Source organism: Dipodomys merriami, unplaced genomic scaffold, assembly GCF_024711535.1.
Source record: "Dipodomys merriami isolate MVZ:Mamm:240054 unplaced genomic scaffold, mDipMer1.0.p SCAF_37, whole genome shotgun sequence".
Classification (NCBI taxonomy): domain Eukaryota; kingdom Metazoa; phylum Chordata; class Mammalia; order Rodentia; family Heteromyidae; genus Dipodomys; species Dipodomys merriami.
This window is the reverse complement of record NW_027205270.1, coordinates 1,544,192-1,568,639: the sequence shown is the minus strand read 5'-3', so window position 1 is coordinate 1,568,639 and position 24,448 is coordinate 1,544,192. Positions and strand designations below refer to the sequence as shown.

At 37.4% G+C, this 24,448-nt stretch overlaps 1 protein-coding gene across 3 annotated transcripts in view; it reads left to right on the top strand.

Annotated features, from left to right (window-relative positions):
- Exoc6b (exocyst complex component 6B) overlaps positions 1-24,448 on the top strand; it is a 522,886-nt gene that overhangs the window by 363,315 nt on the left and 135,123 nt on the right. For all 3 annotated transcript variants that reach the window (XR_011365308.1, XM_069988972.1, XM_069988970.1), the window contains one exon: positions 20,205-20,278. Coding sequence is in view for 2 of the 3 variants with exons in the window: in XM_069988972.1 (XP_069845073.1) it covers positions 20,205-20,278 (74 nt within the window). In the remaining variant the exon portion in view is untranslated. The remainder of the gene's footprint in view (positions 1-20,204; positions 20,279-24,448) is intronic.

Sequence of the window (24,448 nt, the reverse complement as noted above, 5' to 3'; positions counted from 1 at the left end):
TGGGACAGGTGGTGTATAAATGGGACAGGTGGTATTATAAGGAAGTGGCTTTTCTCAGCTCACTCTGCCCTCCTTCGGCCTGTCAACAACCAAAACGGTATCAGATTTTGAGGTTGCTTTGGCTTTAGATATGTCTACATAAACTTAATAAGATGTCTTAGAGATGAGACCTAAGTCTAAATTCATTTGTATTTCATATGTACCTCTGAGCCATTGCCTACAGGATATCTTATACGATATTTTTATTGTACCTGAATTTTTTTACTGCAACTTGTCATGTGAAGCCACATATGGACTTTTCCACATTATCATGATGACACTCAAAAACTTTATTTTCTTAGCATTTGTAATTTCAGATCTTCTAATTAAAGATAGTCAATCTATATAATATGTCCCTAGTATTGTAGAGTGCATGCAAAGAGACATAAAAATTTTACTTTAGTAAAATGGAGAGCAAGAAGGTTTGAGAAAGAAATTTTATTGGGAGTGGTAGAGCAGATTCTAGAGAGTTAAATTAATGTAAAATAAACACCTTGCACCAATATTTATAAGCACCTAATTAAGAAATTGATTTTGAAAGAGAGGGAAGAATAGGTGTATTTCACAGCCTCTGAAAATCGAAGTGTTTTGTTTTAATGTTGTCGTTAAACCTAATGACTTTGAACAACTACTTTGTAAAAACACCAAATACCTTATATAACGTGACTAAAAGTAAAAAAGAAATCACTTTTTTTTTTTTTGTAACAGCAGTAAAAGTTGCCTTTCTCTTCTCTCTGTTTTTTTGTTTTGTTTTATTTTCCTGTTTTTTGTTTTTCTGAATAAAGTGCCTTTCTGGAACAAGTCTGGGCTTCCTGAATCAGACTGTTATGGCTTGCTCTTTGCTTTGACTCACTGGAATCTCTTTGTCAAATGTCTTCCTGTTAATGGATGAAAACAAGGTGTAGCATAATCCTCTGGTTAGGCAATTAACCTGAGAAAAGGGCAAGGTTCTCTGCTCTTCTCTACAAAAGCATTTTTGAGGGCCTTTGCAACAGGATCATTTTCAAGACAAGAGAGTCTTTATTATTTGAAATACCCAGTACCTCCTAGTAGTAAAGACATTTCTTAAAATGCAGCAGTTTAAGCCAGGTGCAGGTGGCTCATACCTGTAATACTAGCTACTCAGGAGGCTGAGGTTTGAGGATCACCGTTCAAAGTCAGCTCAGGCAGGAAAGTCCCTGACACTCATCTCCAATTAACCACCAGAATATTGGAAGTAGTGCTGTGGCTCAAGTGGTAGAGTGCTCACCTTGAGCTGAATTGCCCAGGGACAGTGCCCAGGCCCAGAGTTCAAGCCCTGGACCAACAACAACAATAAAACAAATGCAGGGCTGGGAAGGTGGCTCAGTGGTAGAGCGCTTGCCTTGCATGCTCAAGGCCCTGGGTTCGATTCCTCAGCACCACATAAGCAAAAAGAAAAAAGCCGGAAGTGGCGCTGTGGCTCAAGTGGTAGAGCACTAGCCTTGAGCTGAAGAGCTGAGGGACAGTGCCCAGGCCCAGAGTTCAGGCCCCACGACCGGACCCAAAAAAAAAAAAAAAAAAAAAAAAAACAAATGCAGCGGTCTAGCTGGGGACCAGGGACTCACACCTGTAATCCTAGCCATTCAGAAGGCTGAGATCTGAGGATCACAGTTCAAAGGCAGCCCAGGCAGAAAAGGCCTTGAGTCTCATCTCTCATCCACCAAACAGTTAGAAATGGAGCTGTGGATCAAATAGTAGAGAACTGAGCATAATAGCTCAGAGACAGCATCCAGCTCTTGAGTTGAAGGCCCAGGATGTGGGAAGAGTCTATCATGTAAAGAAATTGCTTATATACCTTTTTCTTCAAATGAAATGCCTTTTAAATACCAATCTCCTTCATTTTTAGTAGTCCTCTGGAGTCCTAATTTGCCTAATGTTTCCTTAGAGTGTATGCCAGACCCAGGTCTTGGGGACCATTAGCAGAGATTCTCTTTTTCTGCTTTTGTTTGTTTGATTTAGGAAGAAAATGGAAAACATAACCCCAAACTCAGCTCTGAGTGAAGTAAGGAGACCAGGTCTGGTTGGCACCATATTGGCCACATGGTGGATGGTAGAGTCTAGCATCTTGTCTTCATGCTGGGGGAAGGAAACCCCTCCCCCCTGCCCTCCTCCTCAGACTCCCAGGTAATGAGCTTGCTGGGACCCCTGGAGGCAGGGGGAGGCACTTGGCTGATAGGTTACTGAATCTGTCAGTCTAGTGCTTGGGACTGGGAATTTCCTGAGGATCTGTCCCCTGCACGGACCTATTTAGGCCCCGACCAGCCTAGCCTCTGGGCTCCATGCTGTGTGTCTGTGCGATCATGTCCTGTGTCCTGTCTTCTGGCTAGTCTCCAGTCATCATGGAGTCCCAGTTCAGCTCTCCATTGGAGCCGAATTGGTTTGTTGGTATTGTTTTTGTTATCTCTTTCCTCTTTAGCATGATTCCTAGCTGTGTATTTGTGTGCTGCAGGCCTTTGTAACAACTGGCGGCCTGCAGCCTGTTAAAGGTATAATAAAGACTCCAATATTCTTTATTTTAAAATGTGACTTCTGGGACGATTTACTTTACAACATTAGTGTCAAGCTTACATGCTCTAGTAAGAATTATCCTAGTCAGGTAGCTCCTGACTTCTGAAAATAAAGTCATTACCCTTTGTAAATAGCATGGCATACTAATATTTATGTTGATACTGATATATTGCAGCCATTTAATTTGTGTATCGCATCAAATTCCATTTGTGAGGCTATGAGGAATAAGAGTCCATTAATACAGAACAAATCCATGATCAAAGAAGGAAAACCAGAAGTATATTAGACCTGAAGTTAGTATTCTTGATACCTTTTTTTTTTTGTCATGGAGCTTGCACTCAGGGCCTGGGCACTGTCCCTGAGCTCTTTAATCTCAAGGCTAGTGCTCTACGACTTTGAGCCACAACTCCACTTCTAGGTTTTTGAGTGGTTAATTGCAGACTTTCCTGCTAGGGCTGACTTTGAACCATGATCCTCAGATCTCAGCCACCTCATGAGCTAGGATTACAGGCATGAGACAATGATGCCTGGCTTGATCTTTCTTTTTAATCTTCATTATTTATTTTATTTTTTTATACTTGTGGAACATTTTGCAGTGGCACATTATTAGTGTCATTCTTAGCTAGGAAATAACTCCTTTAAAATTTTTTTTCCCACAAAATGATTTAAGACTTTTCAATAGAACAAATTGAAAAAAATCAGATATTACTAAGCAAAATGGGCTGAAGAGACTTTTGGAAGGATTATTAGAGAGGTAACAGAAATTTACTGACAAGTGCGTTGAAGAATGTGTGAATCCCATACCTCTGTCATACAGTAATTAATTTTCAGGTGTTAAGATGAACTTCTCAGAACTAGAACTGGACTACCATAGTCTTGAATGTTTGTGTCTCTCCCAAGTTCAGAAATATAATAGTATTAGGAAATAGGGCCTTTGGGACATGATTAGATGATGAGGAATGATGAAGAGGAGGATTTGTATTCTTCTAAAAGTGACCCCAGTGAGATTCCTTACCTCTTTTACCCTTTGAACACAGAGTGAGAAAGTGCTGCCTATGAACCAGAAAACAAGCCCTTGCTAGCTATTGAACCTGTTAGTGCTTATTGCCGGACTGCATTAGTGAGGAGCCTTTCTTGTCATTTTAAAATATTATCATTCTGCACACACCTCCATTTTGTTTGCATTCATTATAAGCAGCAGCATCTAGAGCTATGTTATGCACCCTTTTATCATCCAGCCATAAATAGCTATTGAGCACTTAAAATGTGGCTAGTCAGAAATGACACGTACTATAAGGTAAAATATATACAAAATTTTAGAAAATATATAAATGTTTCAAAAGTTTTGAAAATACTAATTTCATGCTTGGATATATTGAGTTAGACAAGATATTTCATTGATTTTAAAGTAAATTTTCACTTGTTTCTGCTTTTAATATGTCTATTTGAAGTTGCAAAAATCACTAGAGGCTTACATTTCTATATAGACAGTACTTTCCTATAGAATTACCTTCCCTATAGCATTACATATGCAACAGAATTCTTCTCAGGGTAAAACTTTAGAGATCTGTTGGTTTGAAAATATATTTGTACAGCAGAATAGTCAGTACTGAACAAACACATGGATAAAATTAAGTCCCTAAAAGCATAGTAAAAATATCAAGGAGATACAGTTACTACTTTAGAACTCAGCTTTTCTCATCTCTCTGGAACCTCATTCCTTTCATGGCAGATCTTCAACTTTCCTAAGATTATACACAGAAGCACTGCTGATTACTGACTTAGGCTTCTTTCTCTGTGATTTTAAAAGGACTATTGTAAAATTGGTCTACATTTTTTTCCCCTAAATTATAAGCATTCAGAAACTTTAGAGGAAAGTTATGTTTTGACACAGATCTATGTATTTTTTTTATGATTTCATTGTTTTCTTACTAAGTGGAAAAGAATATGCAACATGCATATAAAAGAAAAAGTGAAGTAAATATTTGTTTTTGGTATTCGAGGGTAGAAGATACATATTGAAATAATAGACAGACTTAGAGGGATTAGAGTTTAACTGCTTCACTGATTTAACCTTTTTGGCCTTATTTTTCTTTCTGTTGAAGTTCTCAGTAATTACAAGTGCTCTTTTCAACTTTGGGATTCTAGGGTTTTAGGTTTGAGTCCTAGACATCTTTGGTAACCCTGGCTGTTATTTGTCTGTGGAATACTAAAGGTATTAAGGGGAAATCCAATGCCTTGTGGCAGCATACTTCTGCCACTTGTTATAGTCTTTAACTTCCCTTAATCTTTATTCCACTACATGGAATAATGCAAGGCAGTACTCACGCTGATAATTAGTTAATGTAAATGAAAATGTTCTTATCCACAAATTAGAATAATACCTGCCCAGACAAAGAACCACACGTTGATTTTAGTAAAGGATCCAGTATTTCTGGACTTTATAAACTTGGAGGAGCTTATTTTTCATTTCTCCTTTAAGTCTTAGGGAAAATTATTTTTTCCTAGTTAATACTAGGTAAAATGTTAAAAACACCATCTTGTCTTTTTCTAGATATTCCTTTTAATACAGTTTCTCCTTGCAGGTGCATATGTACTGTCAGTGACATCAATCACTATAGTGTCTTACCTTTCGTTTTCTCTCACTGTACTGTACATGCCGCAGTCTAATGGAGATTCATTGTCTTATTTACTTAGAAGCAGCATGAGTAACCCTTCATGCATGTAATACCTGCCTAGATCATAGAGCAGTACATCTTTATTAATTAAAAACCTGCTTATTTCTGTACTAGTATTTTTTTTTTAGCAAAAGAAACTTGGAGAGTTGAACTTTAGGTTTCATAAATCTCTTTAGCATTTATGAATCATATTTCCTGAAACAAACCTTAAAATAAAATAGAGTTTGCCTTTACCTTTTCTTTTTAAAATAAAAAATTTAGGAGACATTTTTCTGGGTAGTTTCAGTTTACAGCAAAACTGAGAGGACAGTACAGAAAGTCTAGTCTACTCTTTGTCCTCTATACACATAGTTCATTCCAATTTTAACATTCTACACTAGGGTAGTCCATTTGTTACAATCAGTGTACCTACAAAACACACTCTTATTCCACAGAGTTCATGCTTTAGAGTTAATTCTTAGTGTTATACATTCTGTGAGTGTGGACAAATTTATAACATATACTCACCTTTATAATTTCATATAGTTTCACTTCCCTAAAACTTCCTAAACTAGGGCTGGGAATGTGGCTTAGTGGTAGAGTGCTCGCCTAGCATGCATGAATCTCTGGATTCGATTCCTCAGTACTACGTAAGAAGAAAAGCTGGAAGTGATGTTATGGCTCAAGTGGCAGAGTGCTAGCCTTGAGCAAAAGAAACTCAGGAACAGTGCCCAGGCCCTGAATTCAAGCCCCAGGACTGGAAAAGAAAACATTCCTGAGCTAGGCCAGGTGTGGTAATCCTACTATTCAGGAAGCTGAGATCTGAAGATCATGGTTCAAAGCTAACCCAGGCAAGAAAGTCTAAGAGACTCTTATCTCCAATAAACTACTGAAAAAAAAAAAAAAAGCCAGAAATGGAGCTGTCACCCAAGTGTTAGAGTACAGCCTTAGCTTTTTGCCCAATAGCTCAGGGACAGCATGTCTGGCAAGTTCAAGTCCAAGAATTTCCGCTGCGCGCGCACACACACACACACACACACACACACACACACACACACTTCTTCCTTTGCATTCCTCATGGCTCTCTGTGCTCTCTCTAACTCTGATCTGTTATTTTCTTTATACCTGTCCTTTATCCAGAATGTTACATAATTTGAATCACATAGTATATAACCTTTTAACATCGTCTTCTTTCATTTAGTAATGAGCACTTAAAATTTCTTCATTTCTTTTTATAGCTTGGTGACCCATTTCTTTTTAATACCATATGACATTCTATTGTCTGGTGTAGCACAGTTTATCTAGTTTATTACATTCAACTAGTTTCCAAAAAGTTATAAGAGCTTCAAAAAACAGGGCTGGGAAGGTGGCTCAGTGGTAGAGCGCTTGCCTTGCATGCTCAAGGCCCTGGGTTTGATTCCTCAGCACCACATAAGCAAAAAATAAAAAGCCAGAAGTGGCGCCGTGGCTCAAGTGGTAGAGCGCTAGCCTTGAGCTGAAGAGCTGAGGCACAGCGCCCAGGCCCAGAGTTCAGGCCCTACAACCGGACCCCCCCAAAAAAAAAAGAGCTTCAAAGAACAAAAAAAATATTGTCTGCCTAAAGCACAGAAATTGCTGTCACTGAAAAAGACCTAATAATAAATATTCTAAAATAACTTTTAAAGATACTCAGGCAAGCAAAAGAGGATATACAAGAAAGTAAATATATATATGTGTGTTTATATGTCTGTTTATGTTTATATATATACACATACATATAAACACACACATATGAGCAAAATGGAATTATTACTACAGAGATAGAAAGGTAAAGAAAAAAAACAAAAGATTTTCAAGAGCTGCAAAATACAATAAATAAAATAATAATTCACTAAAGGGGATTGACAGATTTGCCCTGAAAGAATCAATGAATGTGCCGACAGAATAATAGAGGTTAATGAGTATGAAAGCAACAGAAAGAAAAATAACTGAAGAAGAGTGATCAAAGCCAAAGAGTCACATGCTCCTAGAAATTTCATAAAATACTTATTTCTCTGATGTCATTTGTAATGTCTCCTCTAATAATTTATCTGAATACTTTCTCTGTTTTTAGCCTTTCTAAGGATTGTCTTTGTCTTCAAATACAAACAACAGCTGTTAATATTATTGATCTATTTTAACATCAGTATCTTTTCTTATTTTTCTTCCTTTTTAAATTCCTCTGGGCTTTATTTTTCTAGTTCTTCTGGTGCAATTTTGCTTTGTTTAGAAGAAGTCTTTTATGTCTAAGTGTGACTAGTATTGCTCTATTGTAGTTAGAATTTTTATGGTGTATCTTTTTGTATTGCTTTACTTTTAGTTCATTTATATAATTGAAGCTACCATGATTCTTGTTAAAAAATCCATTTGTTTGGAGCATTTGATGTGTTTATACATAAAGCAATTCTTGGTATTTAAGTACTTAACATTTGCTATTTTGTTCAGTATTTACTGACTTTTGTAGCTCATCTATTTGTTTCTTCTAATTTCATTGGTTTCCTTGGTAAGCCATTAAAACTTTATGGTGGTATCTTTCCTATATCTCTTTTTGAAAAATTAACATTAATTAGTTGTAAAGGGTGTTTCATATTAACAATTCCATTAATACATACAATGCTGTTTGATTATTATCATCCCTCTGACTCCCAATTCTCAAGCCAGTTTCTAAACCAATCTTATCAAGTATGTGTGTTTATATGTAGTATTCATACATATACACATGTGTAGATAGGCATAGATAACTTCAATCTCATATAAAAATGCTCTACACTTTTACATCCTTTTGCATCCAGTTTTCAATTTTTATATCTTCTATATCTATTAACAAATTATTGGAGGAATGTTGCCACAACATTAAAGATTAGCAACAGCAATTGTTTTTGGAGGTCTATGGAAGAGTCAGGTACACAAGAGAAATTATATTCTGAAGAGAGAAATGTTGCAACCTGCCGTTGCCCTTTAACCCACCATGACCTGGAGCAAGGCAGTAACTGAGACCAGACTGTGGAATTGATTTTTGGGGTACCAAGGGTACTGTAGCCTCCCTCCAGCTTCTGATCCCAAGGTTCCACTCACCAAGGTTTTTATTGGGATTTTTTGGGGGGGAGGGTCCGGTCCTGGGGCCTGAACTCTGGGCCTGGGCGTTGTCCCTCAGCTCTTCAGCTCAAGGCTAGCACTCTACCACTTGAGCCACAGTGCCACTTCCAGCTTTTTTCTTTTTGCTTATGTGGTGCTGAGGAATCAAACTCAGGGCCTCTGGCATGCAAGGCAAGCGCTCTACCACTGAGCCACCTCCCAGCCCTTTATTGGTTTTATATAAGGAAGTATGTGCAGAAGGGTACAAACATCAACATGTAACTATATTTTTATACAAGTGGTGGATGACTTCCTTATCCTGGGAATGAGAGCTAAACAGTGAACAGCTTACAATTTGCATAAACCTTAGTCTACCCCCAGGCTCCCAGGCAGTTTCAGGTAGAATTAGCCAGCCCATACCCTGGATAGAAATCTGGTTTCCCTTTAAGCTAGGATTGATTGACCTTTCCAGGAAACTCTCAGCTTTCTCAGAGAATGTTGGGAGAAGGCCTTCCAAATTCCCAATCCTTTTGGGTCTCACAGCTAGGCTTTTCGGGCTCTCACAGAGAAAAATCATTGGGATTCACAGAAGTAATAGGACAGATGGAAAGCATGGAGTAACAGGTAACATAAAAGCTGCAAAGAGTTTCAAGGCTAAAGATGGAGTCACATGGGAAACCCAGCAGGCCTCACGACTAGAAATTTTAGTCACAGGATAATCTCAAACCTTTCTGCAAGCTTTAAACTCAGTGCAGAAATTTGATGAAACAAAGAAGAAGGCAAGCCTCAATGAAGAAAGACTTTCTGTTGCTCTCATCTTTGACTTAGTAAAGTATCTTGAAGATATGCCTAAGTTTGAATTATTCTGGAAGCTTGAAAAGAAGGAACAATCAAATGTGGAGTCTTGGGCTACCTTGACATGGTGATTGTATGAGCAGTGATTGTGGAGAAGACAGTGTCCTATAGTCTTGAGATCTCCAGGAGGAAAGGATGTGGTGGTTACAGACTAGGTACTCCCTGTTGTGGAAGAAATACCATTACCTAAGGCCAAGGAACTAAAGCAGGAAGTCTAAGGCTTGATGTATTCTGTCTCCAGGGTCTTCTAGCTGTGTGTGTGTGTGTGTGTGTGTGTGTGTGTGTGTGTGTGTGTGTGTGTGTGTGTGTGTGTGTGTGTGTGTGTGTGTGTGTGTGTGTGTGTGTGTGGTATGTGTGTGTGTGTGTGTGTGTGTGTGTGTGTGTGTGTTGGCTTCTAGGTGGGTTTGAGTGCTTCGGCCAGATCCTCCAAATCACATGATATCTCAGTGTGAACTGCTGTATACGGACCCTCTTAATCCTGATTTTTCACAGCCTTTTCTCACTTGGCTTTGTATGTGCAAATCGCAGCACAGAAACAAGGACTGTGAAAAAATAAGGCAGGATGACTTCTCAAAAACTGCACAACTTCACAGTAACAAGCACTAATGATAATGATGTGGATGAAATCTCAAAGACTTCAACAAAAATGATCATAAGAATTTCAATGAAATTAAAGAGGACATGAATGAATTACATACAAGAAAACTCAAATAAAAAACCAAACAAAATAAGGAAGACAATGTGTGTAGGACATGAGAGAAGCAAAAAATAAAGCTGTAGAAATTCAGAAAAAGAAAGATCAAATTGAAATTCAACTTGAGACAGAATAGTAGGGCTGGAATACATAGTAGATATAACATGGAAATGAAGATAGAGGAAATAAAACTAAAGAACTTGTTGGGTGGGAGACCTGGGGGGGGAGGGCAGAAAATGGGAGAAAAAACGAGGGAGGGGGTAACAATGTTTGATAAGAAATGTACTCTTTATTTATGTAACTATAACCCCTCTGTACATCACCTTTATAATAAAATATAATAATTTTTAAAAAAACAATTGGAACATTCAGTGTCTGTTGAAAAGACAAAGCCATGAATGATTGGCAAAGTGAAGGAGAAATGTTACCAGCTAAGGTCATATAAAATTCAGCAAAGTGGGGTTGGGAATGTGGCTTAGTGGTAAAGTGCTTACCTAGCATACATGAAGAATTCCTCAGTACCACATGAAAAGAAAAAGCCACAAGTGGTGCTGCAGCTCAAGTGGTAGAGTGCTAGCCTTGAGCAAAAGAAGCTCAGAACACTGCCCAGGCCCTGAGTTCAAGCCCCAAGTCTAGCCCAATAAAAAATCCCAATAAAGTTATAGCAGAAAGCTTCCCAAATCTTGAAAATGAAGCAGCCATTCAGGTTCAAGAGGGTTTTTTGTTGTTGTCTTTAAATTTTATTGTAAAGGTGATGTACAAAGGGGTTACTGTGACATAAGTCAGGTAATGAACACTGTTCCTTTTGAACAGTGTCACCCCCTCCCTCATTCTCTCCCAGTTTTTTCCCTCCCAACTCCCCCTCGCCAAGTTGTAGAATACATTTCCAGCATACTGTCTAATGGGTTTCACTACTGAATTGGTTCACCCTTTGTCCCACCGTTTCTGTGGGACAGAGCCATACAAGTCATACAAACTTATATACAAGACAAAAGGTACAGAAAACAAAAACAGTGACAGAAGGGAATAAATCCAAGACAGAAAGAAAAGAAAGAAAAAAGGACCAGAAACAATAAGATAAAAACCTCTCTTGCTTCTATTTCTTGGAGTTCAATAAGCATCATTTTGTATGATCATGTGCACCTAGCTATTCAGACCTTGTGATAGGTTCAGGAGGTTTTAAGGATTCTTAACCAGCAGGACCAAAATAATCCCCATGTTATATGATTATTAAAACATTAAATATACATAACAGGGAAAGAATATTGAAGCAGCAATGCAAAACCAAGTCACCTATGAGGCTAAACTCTCAGCAAGTTTCTCCATAGCAAGTTTTTTCACAGATGCTTTAAGATCAAGGAGTGCATGTGAATGATGTATTTTCAACCCCAAAAGAAAATAACTGGTAACCTAGATTACTGTACTCATTAGAGCTATCCTTCATAATTGAAGGGAAATTAAAATTTTCTATTAATAAACAACAAAAAAATGACGAATTCATGACCACCAAAATAATACTGCGATGCTTAAAGGAATCCTGCACCTAAAAGAAGATAATTACAACAAAGGAAATATTGGGAAGAATATTTTGCACTAGATGAATATATGAAGAGTATGGAAGAATCAAACAGCACAAAATCACTACAATAGCAGAAATTACTGCATACCTTTCAATAACAGCTCTGAATATCCATTTTGTAACACATAAACTGGCAGACTAAATTTTAAAAACAAGATCCAACCATTTACTGCCTACAAGAAATGCACATCACTGGCCAAACAAAACAAAACAAAACAAAACAAAAGCAAACAAACAAAAAACCAACTTAGCTCATCCAGACTAAAAACTTGAGGAAATTAAATGTCACTAGATATATAGCAAAAGGACTTAATAGACAGCTGCAGAATATTCTAGCCAACAACTGAAGAGCACACTTCTTAGCATCCCTTGGCACTTTCTCAAAAATAGATCATATCTGAGGACATAAAGCAAATTGTAACAAAGTTGCTTCTTGTATTTATCAATGTCTAGTGGATAAAACTAGAAATCAATAACAAGAGAAACTACAGAAAATGCCAAAATATGTGGCAATTGAACAATTTACTTATGTGTAATCAGAGGGTCATCAAAGAAGTAATGTGAGGAAATAAAACCGTTCCTAGAATCAAATGAAAATGAAAATATGCTTACTTGAACATTTTTCACATGCAAACATAGTAATTAAGAGGGAAATTTATAAAGCTGAGTGACTTAAAAGAAAAAATAAGAAAGAAATCAGACATTCCATAAATATCTATTTAAGCTCTTAGAAAAACAAGAACCAAACACAATAGTAGATGGACACAAATAATAAAGATCATGGCAGAAATTAATGAAATGGAAATTAAAAGAAAATGAGGAATCAATGAAACAAAAAGTTCAATCTTTTAAAAATTACAAAAAAGATTTGCAAGCATTTTAGCAAAACTAAAAAATGAGTATGAAGACCCAAATTTATAACATTAGATATGAGAAAGGGATTAGCACAGTCAACACTATGAAATTCAGAGGATCATTAGAGAATATTTCAAAAATTTATAATCTAATAAACTAGAAATTCTCAAATAATGGATTGGTTTCTAGATGTACATTACCTTCTGAAAATGAACCAAAAGAATATAAATAACCTAAGGATGTATCTATAACAAGAATGACTTTGAAACTATAATAACATCTTATTTAGAAATGCCCAGGACTGGATAGATTTATTGCTGCCACCAAACCTTTAAATAAGTAACACCAATGCTTATCAAACTATTCCATAAAATAGAAAGAGAGGGAATGCTTCTAAACTAATTCTATGAAGCCAGTATCCGCTTCCATGATGACACCTTCATGCTATGTCTTTTGGAGGGGAATCATTTTAGTCTCATTTTGGAGAAGATAGAAGGGCAAACTTTCCTTCTCAAAAGGGCACTCAATCCTTTATATTTATGAACAGAACCCTTATGATGCACCATCACTTTAAATTAATTTATTAATTTATTTATCTACTAATTCATTCATGCTAGGGATTAACTTCGTGCATCATGCATATTTAGCATGTACATTACCACTATCACCTTTTAAGGCTACACCTGTCAATACTGTTGTATTAGGAATTGAGTCTTAACATGGATTTGAGGGTAATGGAAGCAAGAACCACAGCAGACACCTTGCTGATAGAATTGCCTCCAGGTAAGAATTGAGTGGAGCTGGAGCTGATTACATGGCTACTTTTGAGTGTACAGCAGGAAGCACATACCAGTCCTGGATACTGTCTAGTCCCATGGTGTCATTGACTGCCTTAAGTATACTTAGTCCATAAGATGCAGTTTTGTGGGGATAAGTTTTTAAGTCCAGAGATGTCAGACCTTTTCCTGTGTATGCTGATTGATGTGAATTTCTCTAATTCACTGAGTAGACTCCTAGGACTTACTTAATGTCTGGTGTTCTGGCTCCCAGCAGTAACTGAGAAGGCTTAGAACTCAGTCACAGTACTGCTCTAGAGTCTGCATTATTCTAAGACCAAGGTCTGCAGGCATGCACCTATGGTCAGAGCTGGGTATGTCTCCCCTTTTTGTGTTTTCATTTAGTCTTGCTCTAAGACATATCTGGATTCAATGTCTGGCTCTTTTTAGGATATGCTGTGGTACTGTAATCAACAGGTCTACCCTCATGCCTCAGACTAGCATGTATGTCCCTTGTGTGTCTCTGAGGATATAACTGTTTCAGACGGTAGCTTATATATATATCTCCACATCTACGGCCAACAGTCACGTCAGTTCACTCAAGTGCACAAATAGGCATAATTCTCCAAGGTTCCTTTGGTAGATGGTTGGTTTTGACAGCAGGATCAACTAGTGTCAGATGGGATAATATCTGAAGCACCAGAAATTTGGGGTCATTTCTGGGTCTGGAGCCAGAAATTTGATTGGCAAGTCTGCCACCTGGGCACAAGTCTGCCCTTTCAAAGGGCACTGTTCTTTCTTGGCCTCTCACAGGGTTTCATAGCCTCTTACTGCATCTCAGTGCTCCTGAAAAATTCCTTTTATTCATGAATTAAGAAAAATTGTTATTCTGTCCAGATAAAAATGAGTAATTCTCTATTCCCCATTAGCTGATATATTTTCAGTGTCTACTGTATCTGTTTTCATGGGTATTGTTATCACATAATTGAGTTACTGAATCACTCTATATTCTAGATACACAAGTTCTATATCAGACATAATTTTTGGACATTTTATATCAGTGACTTAGTATTATTTTCTATGTATTTATCTTTATTTTCTTTTTGACAGTTTAAACTCAATGGCTTTTACTTGTATTCTGACACTTATGACATGTACTGCATCCTTTTTTGTTTGTTTTAGTTATTTTTTTGGATAGGGTCTTGGTGATTTTGCTCAAGTCAGCCTTGGACTATAATCCTCCTACCTATTTCCTCTGTGTAACTAGGATTATAGGTATGTGCCATCATGTTTGTTCTATTCATTTATTATTATTGTGGTAGGAATACAAACATGAGATCTACTCTTCTAATCAATTTATGTGTATAATATAGTATTGTCAACGGTTGGGCCAATGTTCTATAATCCTCTCCCTTCTAAGTGAATTATAACCCTGAAGAGTCCCCTACATACCTCTTTTTTTTTTTTAACTGTCTCGACATTATTCTCTTTGGTTCTCACTTCTTATGATCTGGCTGACCTTCTTCTGGCCAGCAGCATCTAGATTCCCTGTGGAGTCCATCAACTCCTCTCTGTAATTAGCTTAGTGGAGCCACTCTGAAGTGATGCAAGAAGGCGTTAGCTTCCCCAGAGCCACACTTCATAATCTAGCACACCCCTTATCTGTTGCTCCAGGGAGCCAGAAACCAGGAAACCATTATGTTAATACAGCAACAACAGCTCTTATTTTTTCAATCCCACAAAAAACACAAGTGACCTGACATGATCTTAAGATACAAACAAGCACTCAGAATACTTTAGGCTCTGGGACACTGAGTATCTAGCCTTTGGGGCAAAACTATGTCCTTAACACATCCATCAAGAGCTATCTTGTCCATTGTTTAAACTAACTGAAAGTTTACGGGGAACAGCAGTATGTAATCCAGTGACTTCTTGTTACCATTTTGTAAATTTGTCTTTTCACATTCCTTTTATTTAACAAATTGTTTTCCTGACATAATTTTACCTGTTTGCCAGATATTCTACTAATTTTGCTTTTCTGAAATATATTTTACCTTGTTGGTCTTTTTTTTTTAAGACTGCTTTTGTTCTATAGAAAGTACATCAAGAAGGATTAGTTTTATAGTGATTTTTCACTTGTTTTTGATCAGCTTCCAAATGTCCTATGTAGATGTACATGTTACAGACTAATGCAGTCTTTGTGACTTCTCAAAGCCTCTTGAACTTTAATTCTAATATTTTGTTTTTGTTTAGTATTATGTGCCTTTTAAATGTATTTTCTTCAGCCAATTGTGAATGTAGCAGACATAGTTTAAAACAATTTTTCTTTTCCCTCTAAGTTAAAATGATTAATTTTTAAGATTTGCTAGTAAGATATCTAGACTACATATTGAAATCAGTGAAATTCCATTCTTTCATCATTTAGTAACTTTATCATATCTTGAAGATAACTTGAATTATAAATTCAGGTTATTAAGAAATAACACTGCTTTTTAAAGTGATTCCCATGTCTCATAGTTTTGTGGGTATATGAGAAAGATTAGATACTTGATAAGCAAAAACTCATTTTCTTTCTCCTCTGTGCTTTTATTTAAAGCAAATCTTCTTTCTTAAAACATTGTGCTAAATTATTTTAATTAAAATTTTTTTCTACAAACTTCAGAGGGTGGATTGGATAGTTGTCTCTTTGAAAGATTTTTCATATTTGCAAATTGGATCCTGGAGTGAGCTCCTGATACCATTGAGTCCCTCCTTTGATTGGACAGGGAAGACGAGCTAATTTCTCTGTAGAATTAGTTGGTGTTGATCAAAGTCAACCTTAATTTTCCTTCCAAGATGAAGCGATCTTGCAATCACACTGGAATTTTGGCCCATTCCCCTTGTGTTAAGTGGCTCACGGTTATCAATTTCCCTAGAGTGCTAAGGCTGTACTGCAGAAATCCAAACTTTCAAAACTTTCATGGGGGCATAAGTTAGAGACTGAAAACCCACTGTCTGTAGGCACTGACTGATTTGTTGTATCCGTGCATCCACTTGGTTGTAATTATATGTATGTACCCCTTTTTATGATACCAAAGACGGAAGGTTTCCATTGTTAACTCTAAAGGACCTCTCATGTCATCAATTTGTACATGTATCAGCATGTGTTACAGTGGGCTCTGGGCTTCTAATGCCACCCTCATCCTTCCTCTTTCTGTAAAGCAGCCTTTTGAATTTGGATGTGCAGCCCAATCCCAGGTGCCTTAAATTCTAATTCTTGTATAAATTATATATCTTGTTACTAAAGAAATTATTACTAAATTAGTACTGCTACCAAGTGTGTGCATGTGTGTATACACACGTGTTTGCCTTTTCCTCATCTTTGGATATGAAAGTGGTCATTGAAAAAAAAAAGAAAGTAGTCATTGATTTTTAAGTGTTTATAAACTATAAAGAAGAACTCAGGATTGGAATCATGGCTTAGTTGGTTGAGCACTAGCCAGTGAGCAAAAGTATCAGGTACCGAGTTTGAGTCCCCATCTTAGACCAAAAACAAAAAGAACTCCATTGCAGCTTTGGTAGATAATATAGAATGTTAACTGTCATGAGTGTGTGTGTGTGTGTGTGTGTGTGTGTGTGTGTGTGTGTGTGTGTGTGTGTGTGTGTGTGTGTGTGTGTGTGTGTGTGTGTGTGTCTCTCTCTCTCTCTCTCGCTATATATATATGTATATATATATATATACATATATATATATAAATTGGGATCCAGTTATATGTGAATTTCAATTTCTTTTAAAAAATATTTATACTTGTTATAAATATTTTTCATATATTAAAAATGACTTGGAGAAGATAGTCATGTTTCTGAGAGTAGATAGAGTAAAAAAATTACAGATTTGTTTTATACATTTATCAAATTTCATAGTTCTAATAATAATTAATCATATGAAACAATGATATATTTGCCTATAAATACATTTGCAATGCCAACTCAGTAATTGCATCACTGAATGGTAGCTGAATTGCTTCTGATATATTTTATTCTTGATATTGAACACCATTTCTTAAATGAATCCTCTTAGAATTCAGTAGAAGCTATGAAGGTTCTTTGCAGATAAATGCATAGTCACACAGAGAACTAACTATAATGATAATCAAATTATGATATTCCAGGCATTCTGCCAACGGCTTTACATATGTCATTTCACTTATTCCTCATCACTGCTCTATAAGGAAGGCTCTGTTATTGTCTTACATTTTACAGTAAAGATTTTGAAATGTAAGGGGCTAAGTAATCGCTATAAAAAAATCAAGGATCAAATTCTGATTTTTATCTCCCCAAAGTCCTTGTGATTTTAAAGAACTCATTAATTCCTATGGTCTATTTACTGATACTGAAGTTAAAGATAATTTGCTTATGATAAGAAATGTTTATTGGCAGTGATGAATATATATGGTTAATTAAACTTACTATTTATACAACTTTTAAAATTGTGTCATGATATTTGTTGAACATCTACTATTTTGGATACTTGGTTAGGGATTGGGATATGGCCTTTTTCCCTAAAGCGTTTACTGGGTCTGGAGGTAGTGTGCTTGTCTAGCATACACAAAGTCCTGGGTTCAGTCTCTAGCACAGCAAGAAGAAACGGTATATTTTTAAAAAGTATGTGCATGAACCTATGAGAAAAAAGAAGAAATTGTATATACAATAATTAGACATTAAGCTATATGTGAAAATTGAACTCTTCACTTTGTCCTGTTTAGGACAATTATCATTCTCTGGTTGCCTGATTTATTAAAGGGTAAATCAAAAGCCACATTATCCTTTGGGACTCTGAAGATTCAGTGTGTCATAAAAATTATGTCCATAAAGTGACTCTGAGAACTAAATATGCATCACCTTCAGATTCCTGAGAGGTTTCATCAGCTTCATAGATAGGTTAGCCCTAGGGAACATGCTCAATAAGGAGATTCAGGAATGTGAAGCCAGTTCTCAGACATTCAAGCTATGTGTCACAGGGTAATTCTGTTGAATTGTATGTATATAGGACAGCAGAACATCTTGACAATTGCTGTACTTTGGCTTAGGTAGGATTCCTACTGACAGGGAGGAGTTTATATTTCAAATAGTGCAACATAAACTTTCATGATGCAAAAGAAGTAGTAATTAATTGCCAATCTTGGAATAAACCCTCTAGCGTGGGAAGCTTATTTAAGTGACCACTTAAAATCAAGTGCTTGCCTTGTATGCATGAGGCCCTGGGTTTGATTCCTCAGCACCACATAAGCAGAAAAAGCCAGAAGTGTGGCTGAGGCTCAAGTGGTAGGGAACTAGCCTTCAGCTGAAAAGCTGAAGGACAGCACCCAGGACCAGAGTTCAGGCACCACGACCAGCAAAAAAAAAAAAAAAAGACTCTCAAAAGAGTAACAGTAGCTATCGTGTAATCCCTGCTGCTTTAAACAGGAACAGAATATAAGACAGTTGTACATTTGAGTTGAATAGTTACAGTATAAATAGTTGTCACAGATTATGGTCACTGTTGATATAAAGAATAGATGATATCAAGCTTTCTGATAGCATGGTTTTCAAGTATTTGTGTAGCTTTAGAGTTTTACTTTATTAAAACTACTATAACTTAAGCTACATACATAATGGAATTATTTCTGAATGACGTGAATTTTCTCAAAGCAAATAGGAACTTGACTGCTGCTAATAGTTTATGCCCTTCCATTCATTCATTCTGTTTATTTGAAATGTCAATATTTTGTGTAATACAAACATTGTGTATTACATTTGTGATATATTTTAATTAGATTAATACCTTGATTTATATTTCACTTCACAGTGTTCCCATATCCCTACACTATGTCATTGAAATTATTTTTAAAAATAGAGCAAGTATAAAAACCTATTAGGTTTAAGAAACTAAAGAACAGAAATTCCAGTAATTGTTCAGTAATTTTCCCAATGTCTATGCAAATGTCTTAATAAATTTTATTTATTTTCAAAAGAAAAGTATAGGAGCAAATATATTTCTTAAATTCAGTCTTGGGAAATACATTTGAAAAGAAAAAATTTGCAACTTGAGTTGTTTTGATGTACATAGTTGATTAATATTAGATGTCCATCACACTGTCTTCACCTAAGAATTGAAGACATAGTAACTGTCCAGTTTTGAATTTACTGTGTGTAGGGGGAACTTAAGACCTTTTGATTTACTAATAGGCAGGCCTCAGGGACAATAAAACTTGACATTCTTAACTGTTACTAGTATTTCTCCCTATAGCCAGTGCAGTTCTCTTTTTAATGACTTGGAAGCCAGAGTCATAAACCGAGTATGCACCCAAGGCGCTACTGGAAATTGCAAATAACACTCCTGTGCTCTCTGCCACCTAAGCAGAAATTTTGGTGGAAGGAAGATACAGAAGAGTTTTGACAATAGAATGAACAGAGAACGATAAAGGATGCATGGAAAGACAGACATGTGCAAATGTTTCTTATGTTTTGTAATGGGGTTTATTCAGATGGACACTTTCATATCTACAAATACTCTTTCTCAAAAGCCCAACACTGGATTGGGGCAGCCTCTGTTGTGTGTGTGGAGGGGTGGGAGGAGGGGTATTGGCACTCATGAGATAATACAAATAATCAGTGAGGGAATAATTAATGATGTGGCAGAGAATATTTTTTGATAAATGCTTAGGGTATGAGGTGACAAGCGTGAAATTAGAAAATTCCTTCAGCAATCTAAAATATAAATAGCTTTTGGAACTGAAAAGAGTTTCACAGCTGAAGATTTTATTGTGTTGAGAGGAAAAACTTTTTTCTCTCCCCCACTCCCTCCTCCTTTGCAAGTTGTTTGTCCATTCACAAAACAAATACTCTGAAGCCCAGCGCAGCTCATGGGAATAAATTTCAGGTCGAATTAGTACAGTTTCCTTGCTGTCAGGATGCTGGAATTAATGGTGTTTTGATGACACGAATTTTGAAGGGCAAACAAAGAAGCTGAAGGGAGAGAGACATGACTCCTTAGAAGCTTGGTCCTCCTCTCCCCCAGCCTCTCTTGTCTTTCCTGTCATCCGTCTGCCAATCTCCCTGTCCATGGTTAGTTAAAGGCGCTTTTTATCCTCTTTTCTTTCCCACAGAGTTTGCCAGATCCGGCCCGGTGCCTGGGTTCCAGGAGGACACGCTGCAGTTGGCCTTCATCGACTTGAGACAAGTAAGTCTTTGTGTTTTTGTTTTTTGTTTTTCTTTTAAGATGTGTGACTGAAGACCATCAGGTCTTAAGGAAAAGGGGAGGAGTGGGGGATTGGCATTGGCGATTCACACTGGAGACCTAAGGGGTTTTCCCTGTATTTGAGGCCACCTCTTTTATTTAGCTATCTGGGATCCTTAGCTCTGGTGGAGTTAAAGGTTTTGTGGGTAGAAGGGAAGGCAGGGGGTGGGAGGAGGGATCCAGAGAGTAGAGAGACTCAAGTGACCCTCAAGTGATGCGACCCATTGTGTTGTAGTTGACTTCTGCAGACACAGCGAAAAGATAACTCAACACACCAATGCTAAGCAGGTGCACTGATGCAGAGACTGTCTGCCTGGACAACTTTTGTCTAGAGATAATGTGGCCAGCCACATTTAAGGAAAATGAAATATTTGTTATTCTGGATATTTGTTATATCTGTTATTGTAGATTTGGTTTGTTGGCTTTAGACTTCCCGTTGCCTCCTTGGTAGAATGTGGTGTCCCGTAAGTAACTAGTCATTTTTGGAGTTGATTAGCAAAGACTCTTAACTGGTCATGTTAACCGGACAAGTAGCCTTATGAAAGTAATGTGATGAAAGTTAGTGCTTAGACATACCTGAGCTTTGGCAAGCTCATTAGATAGAAAGAGTTGCTCTAAGGCTATTTCTTGCAAATCAAAGTGGATGGGTTGGTAGACCTTGGCAGTTTGGATGTAGTGGAACAGGATGGGTGGGGGCCCCAAAAGGGAGAGAGTTAACTGTGCTCTGTCATCTCTTCACTCTGAAGATGGATGGGGTTGGATTGAAAGTGTGAATGAAGTAAGAATCAATGACTGATGCTTCTTTCCTATTAAAACAATCTTTTTTTTTTGTTGTCTGTTTTTAAAAGGGGGCTGGCTTTGTTTCTCCTGCCATAATGATGCAGTGCCTCTTGTTTTCAGAGCTGACATAGTTTGCATTTTGAAAACTTTTAGATGCCCAGGGTATTTCTTAAAGCTGTAGGACCCCTTGTATTGGTAGTCTCCTTACCACTGTGACTTGATTCATGCTGGAACAGCTTTTAACCCATAATGGATAGCCTGAACTACTCCTGAATCCTGTGGATGGGCAGTATAATCTGTCATCTGATGACAATTCTGGAAAGCTCTGTTGAGCAGAAAACAAAATTGTGTGTCTGTAGACCCGCCAAAGTTTGAGGATTCAGGCTGTGTCCCAGAAACGTGTATCAACTTAATATCTGGGGGCTGGGTAGCTGGGTGGAGGTTTTCTTATAACCAGCATGGTTATAAATGGAACTATCTCTTCCCACACTTAAGACCTGAATCTACCTGTGCATGCTGTAACTCAAACAAGACACTCAAGTCTCTCTCTCTCTCTCTCTCTCTCTCTCTCTCTCTCTCTCTCTCTCTCTCTCTCTCTCTCTCTCTCTCTCTCTCTCTCTCTCTCTCGTTGGTCGTGGGGCCTGAACTCTGGGCCTGGGCGCTGTCCCTCAGCTCTTCTGCTCAAGGCTAGCGCTCTACCACTTGAGCCACAGTGCCACTTCCAGCCATTTCTGTTTATGTGGTGTCGAGGAATCGAACCCAGGTCCTCATGCATGCAAGGCAAGCACTCTACCACTGAGCCACCTTCCCAGACTGACACTCAACTCTTAATCCTTTGATACATGTTGGAATGACTAAAATTTTGCAGGGTGGAATCTGGGCACTAACCCCACCCCTGTTTATTTCAGAAACTTCTAAGCCAATTGGCTTTTCTTGGAAAGCAAAAATTGAATTTTGTTAGAGGAACATATCTAAGAAAACTTTTTCCTTTCTGACTATTCATGAGAAGGAAATGTGGTTGTTTTCTCTAGTTTGTGGTTTTGGTCCCTATGGGAAACAACTAGTGTTCACAGAAAATATTAACTAAGCAGATAAATTACAAAATACATCCAAAATAGGGTGGATCCGAGTCAGGGATGAATGCTCAAGTATGTGAGCTCTCAGTGAGCTGTGATGTTGTTTCTGCTTAAGTTCCTATTTGCTATTACATTTCTTTTACCAGAGTTCCTTCTATAAAATTTTGAGGGTAGAAACAAAATTATGAAATTTTACTGATAATAAAAGATTCCTTCTCCTGTTGAGTCTATTATCTAAATTTTACTTATGCCTGTATCTATTAAAGCATATTGAAAGGGATATATTTCCATCCTAGATGATCTGAACAACTTCTTTAGCTCTGAGGCAGTATTACATTAGCAGGCTCAGGTAAATTGACTACTTGTGAGGGGAGAAAAATGGTCCTTTTGTATTCTTTGTAAGAACATTTTTATCTCTTTGCGATTCATCTTAGTCATTTTCAAGACTTACTTAAAGTGAGCATCTTTTTAAAAAGGCTTCTGAATGATAGAAATATTTAAATCACAAATAGAAATACTGGCATATATTCCCAAAGAAGATGCCTTGACATGAAGTGAGGCATAATGAATATCCTGTTCAGGTACTTTTCAAAATCCTTCTATGGAATTTTTAAGTTTCACAATGGAGGCTTCTCTTAAAAATCAGATAAGATAGCCTTTGTTTTGAAGTTCAAATCCCCCCTCCCCCTACACAGCACCCCAGACTGTGTCAGTTTCCTCCTTGAGAACTCTGTCCCCAAAAGCGTGTTCTCCTTTAGAGCATGTGATTATTAGAAAGCTGTTTCATCAGGTGGCTAAAATCTATCTTACATTAGTCCTTCACTCTTCTTTTTTTTACATTAGTCCTTCACTCTTCTTTTTTTTAATTAATGTATCCTTAATTGGCAGAGACAAGCTTTCTATGCCTGATTTATTGAACTTCATATTTGTAATTGGGTGTTTTTTACGTGTAGCATTGTTAATTTGTTCCTGGGCTAGTCTTTATATGGTTGGTTTTAATGGACCAAAATTGGAGGCTTTCTTCTCACCGACCCACAATTTTTCTTGTAGGAATATTATTAGTGACACAGATTATATTACTATTGCATGTCCTATCTGAAATTCCAAATTCCATTCTCTAGTCTATTAACTGATTAATCATAATGCCTTTTTTTTTTTTTTTTTTTTTGTCGGCTGTGGGGCTTGAACTCTGGGCCTGGACGCTGTCCCTCAGCTCTTCAGCTCAAGGCGAGCGCTCTACCACTTGAGCTACAGCGCCACTTCCGGTTTTCTGGTGGTTTATTGGAGATAGGAGTCTCACGGTCTCTCCTGCCGGGGCTGGCTTTGAACCACGATCCTCAGATCTCAGCCTCCTGAGTAGCTAGGATTACAGGCGTGAGCCACCAGCGCCCGGCTCATAATGCCTTTTATAAGTCAAGGATACAAAAAACATTACGTAGGAACAGCAGAAGGTAAAGGAAGAAGTTGAAGTTGAGAGAGGACATAGAGTATGTACCAACATAAGACCTTCCCCAGTGCAGTTCAGCAAGGGAATTCTGGCACTGTCACTGACAGCATTTGCCTCACTGCTTTCTGAGTGTGTTCATTTTGCTCATGTTCTTGTATTTTCTTGCATTAGAATTTCCTACACTATCAAGTGAATAACAATTTTTAAAATATTGAAAACAGGGCTGAGAAGTTGGCTCAGTGGTAGAGTGCTTGCCTCTCGTGTGTGAGGCCCTGGGTTCGATTCCTCAGCACCACATAAGCAGGAAAAGCTGGAAGTGATGCTGTGGCTCAAGTAGTAGGGTGCTCACCTTGAGCTAAAGAGCTGAGGGACAGCACCCAGGCCCAGAGTTCAAGCCCCACAACTGACAAAAAAAAAATTGAAAACATGGATTCACTGTCATAGAGTGTCATTTCTAGGAAAGCAAAATGGATGTAAGCTAGAAATACTGTTCATCCCTTTTCACTTGTTCTAATACCACTTGTCTACTTTCTATAGAAAAAACTGAAATGGCATTTTGGATATACAAGCTTTCATAATATTTTACATTTGTATAGCCCTTCACAATTAAAGTACATTAACATACATTTGTCATTTGTCAGATTTCTAGCTTTAGACAACCCACTATTGATAATAATGTGAATTAGACAGCACAAATTAAAAGTTGCCTTCTTTTTTTTTCTGCCAGTCCTGGGGCTTCCTGGGCACTGTCCCCGAGCTTTTTTTTGCAAGGCTAGCATTCTACCACTTGAGCCACAGTGCCAGTTCTGG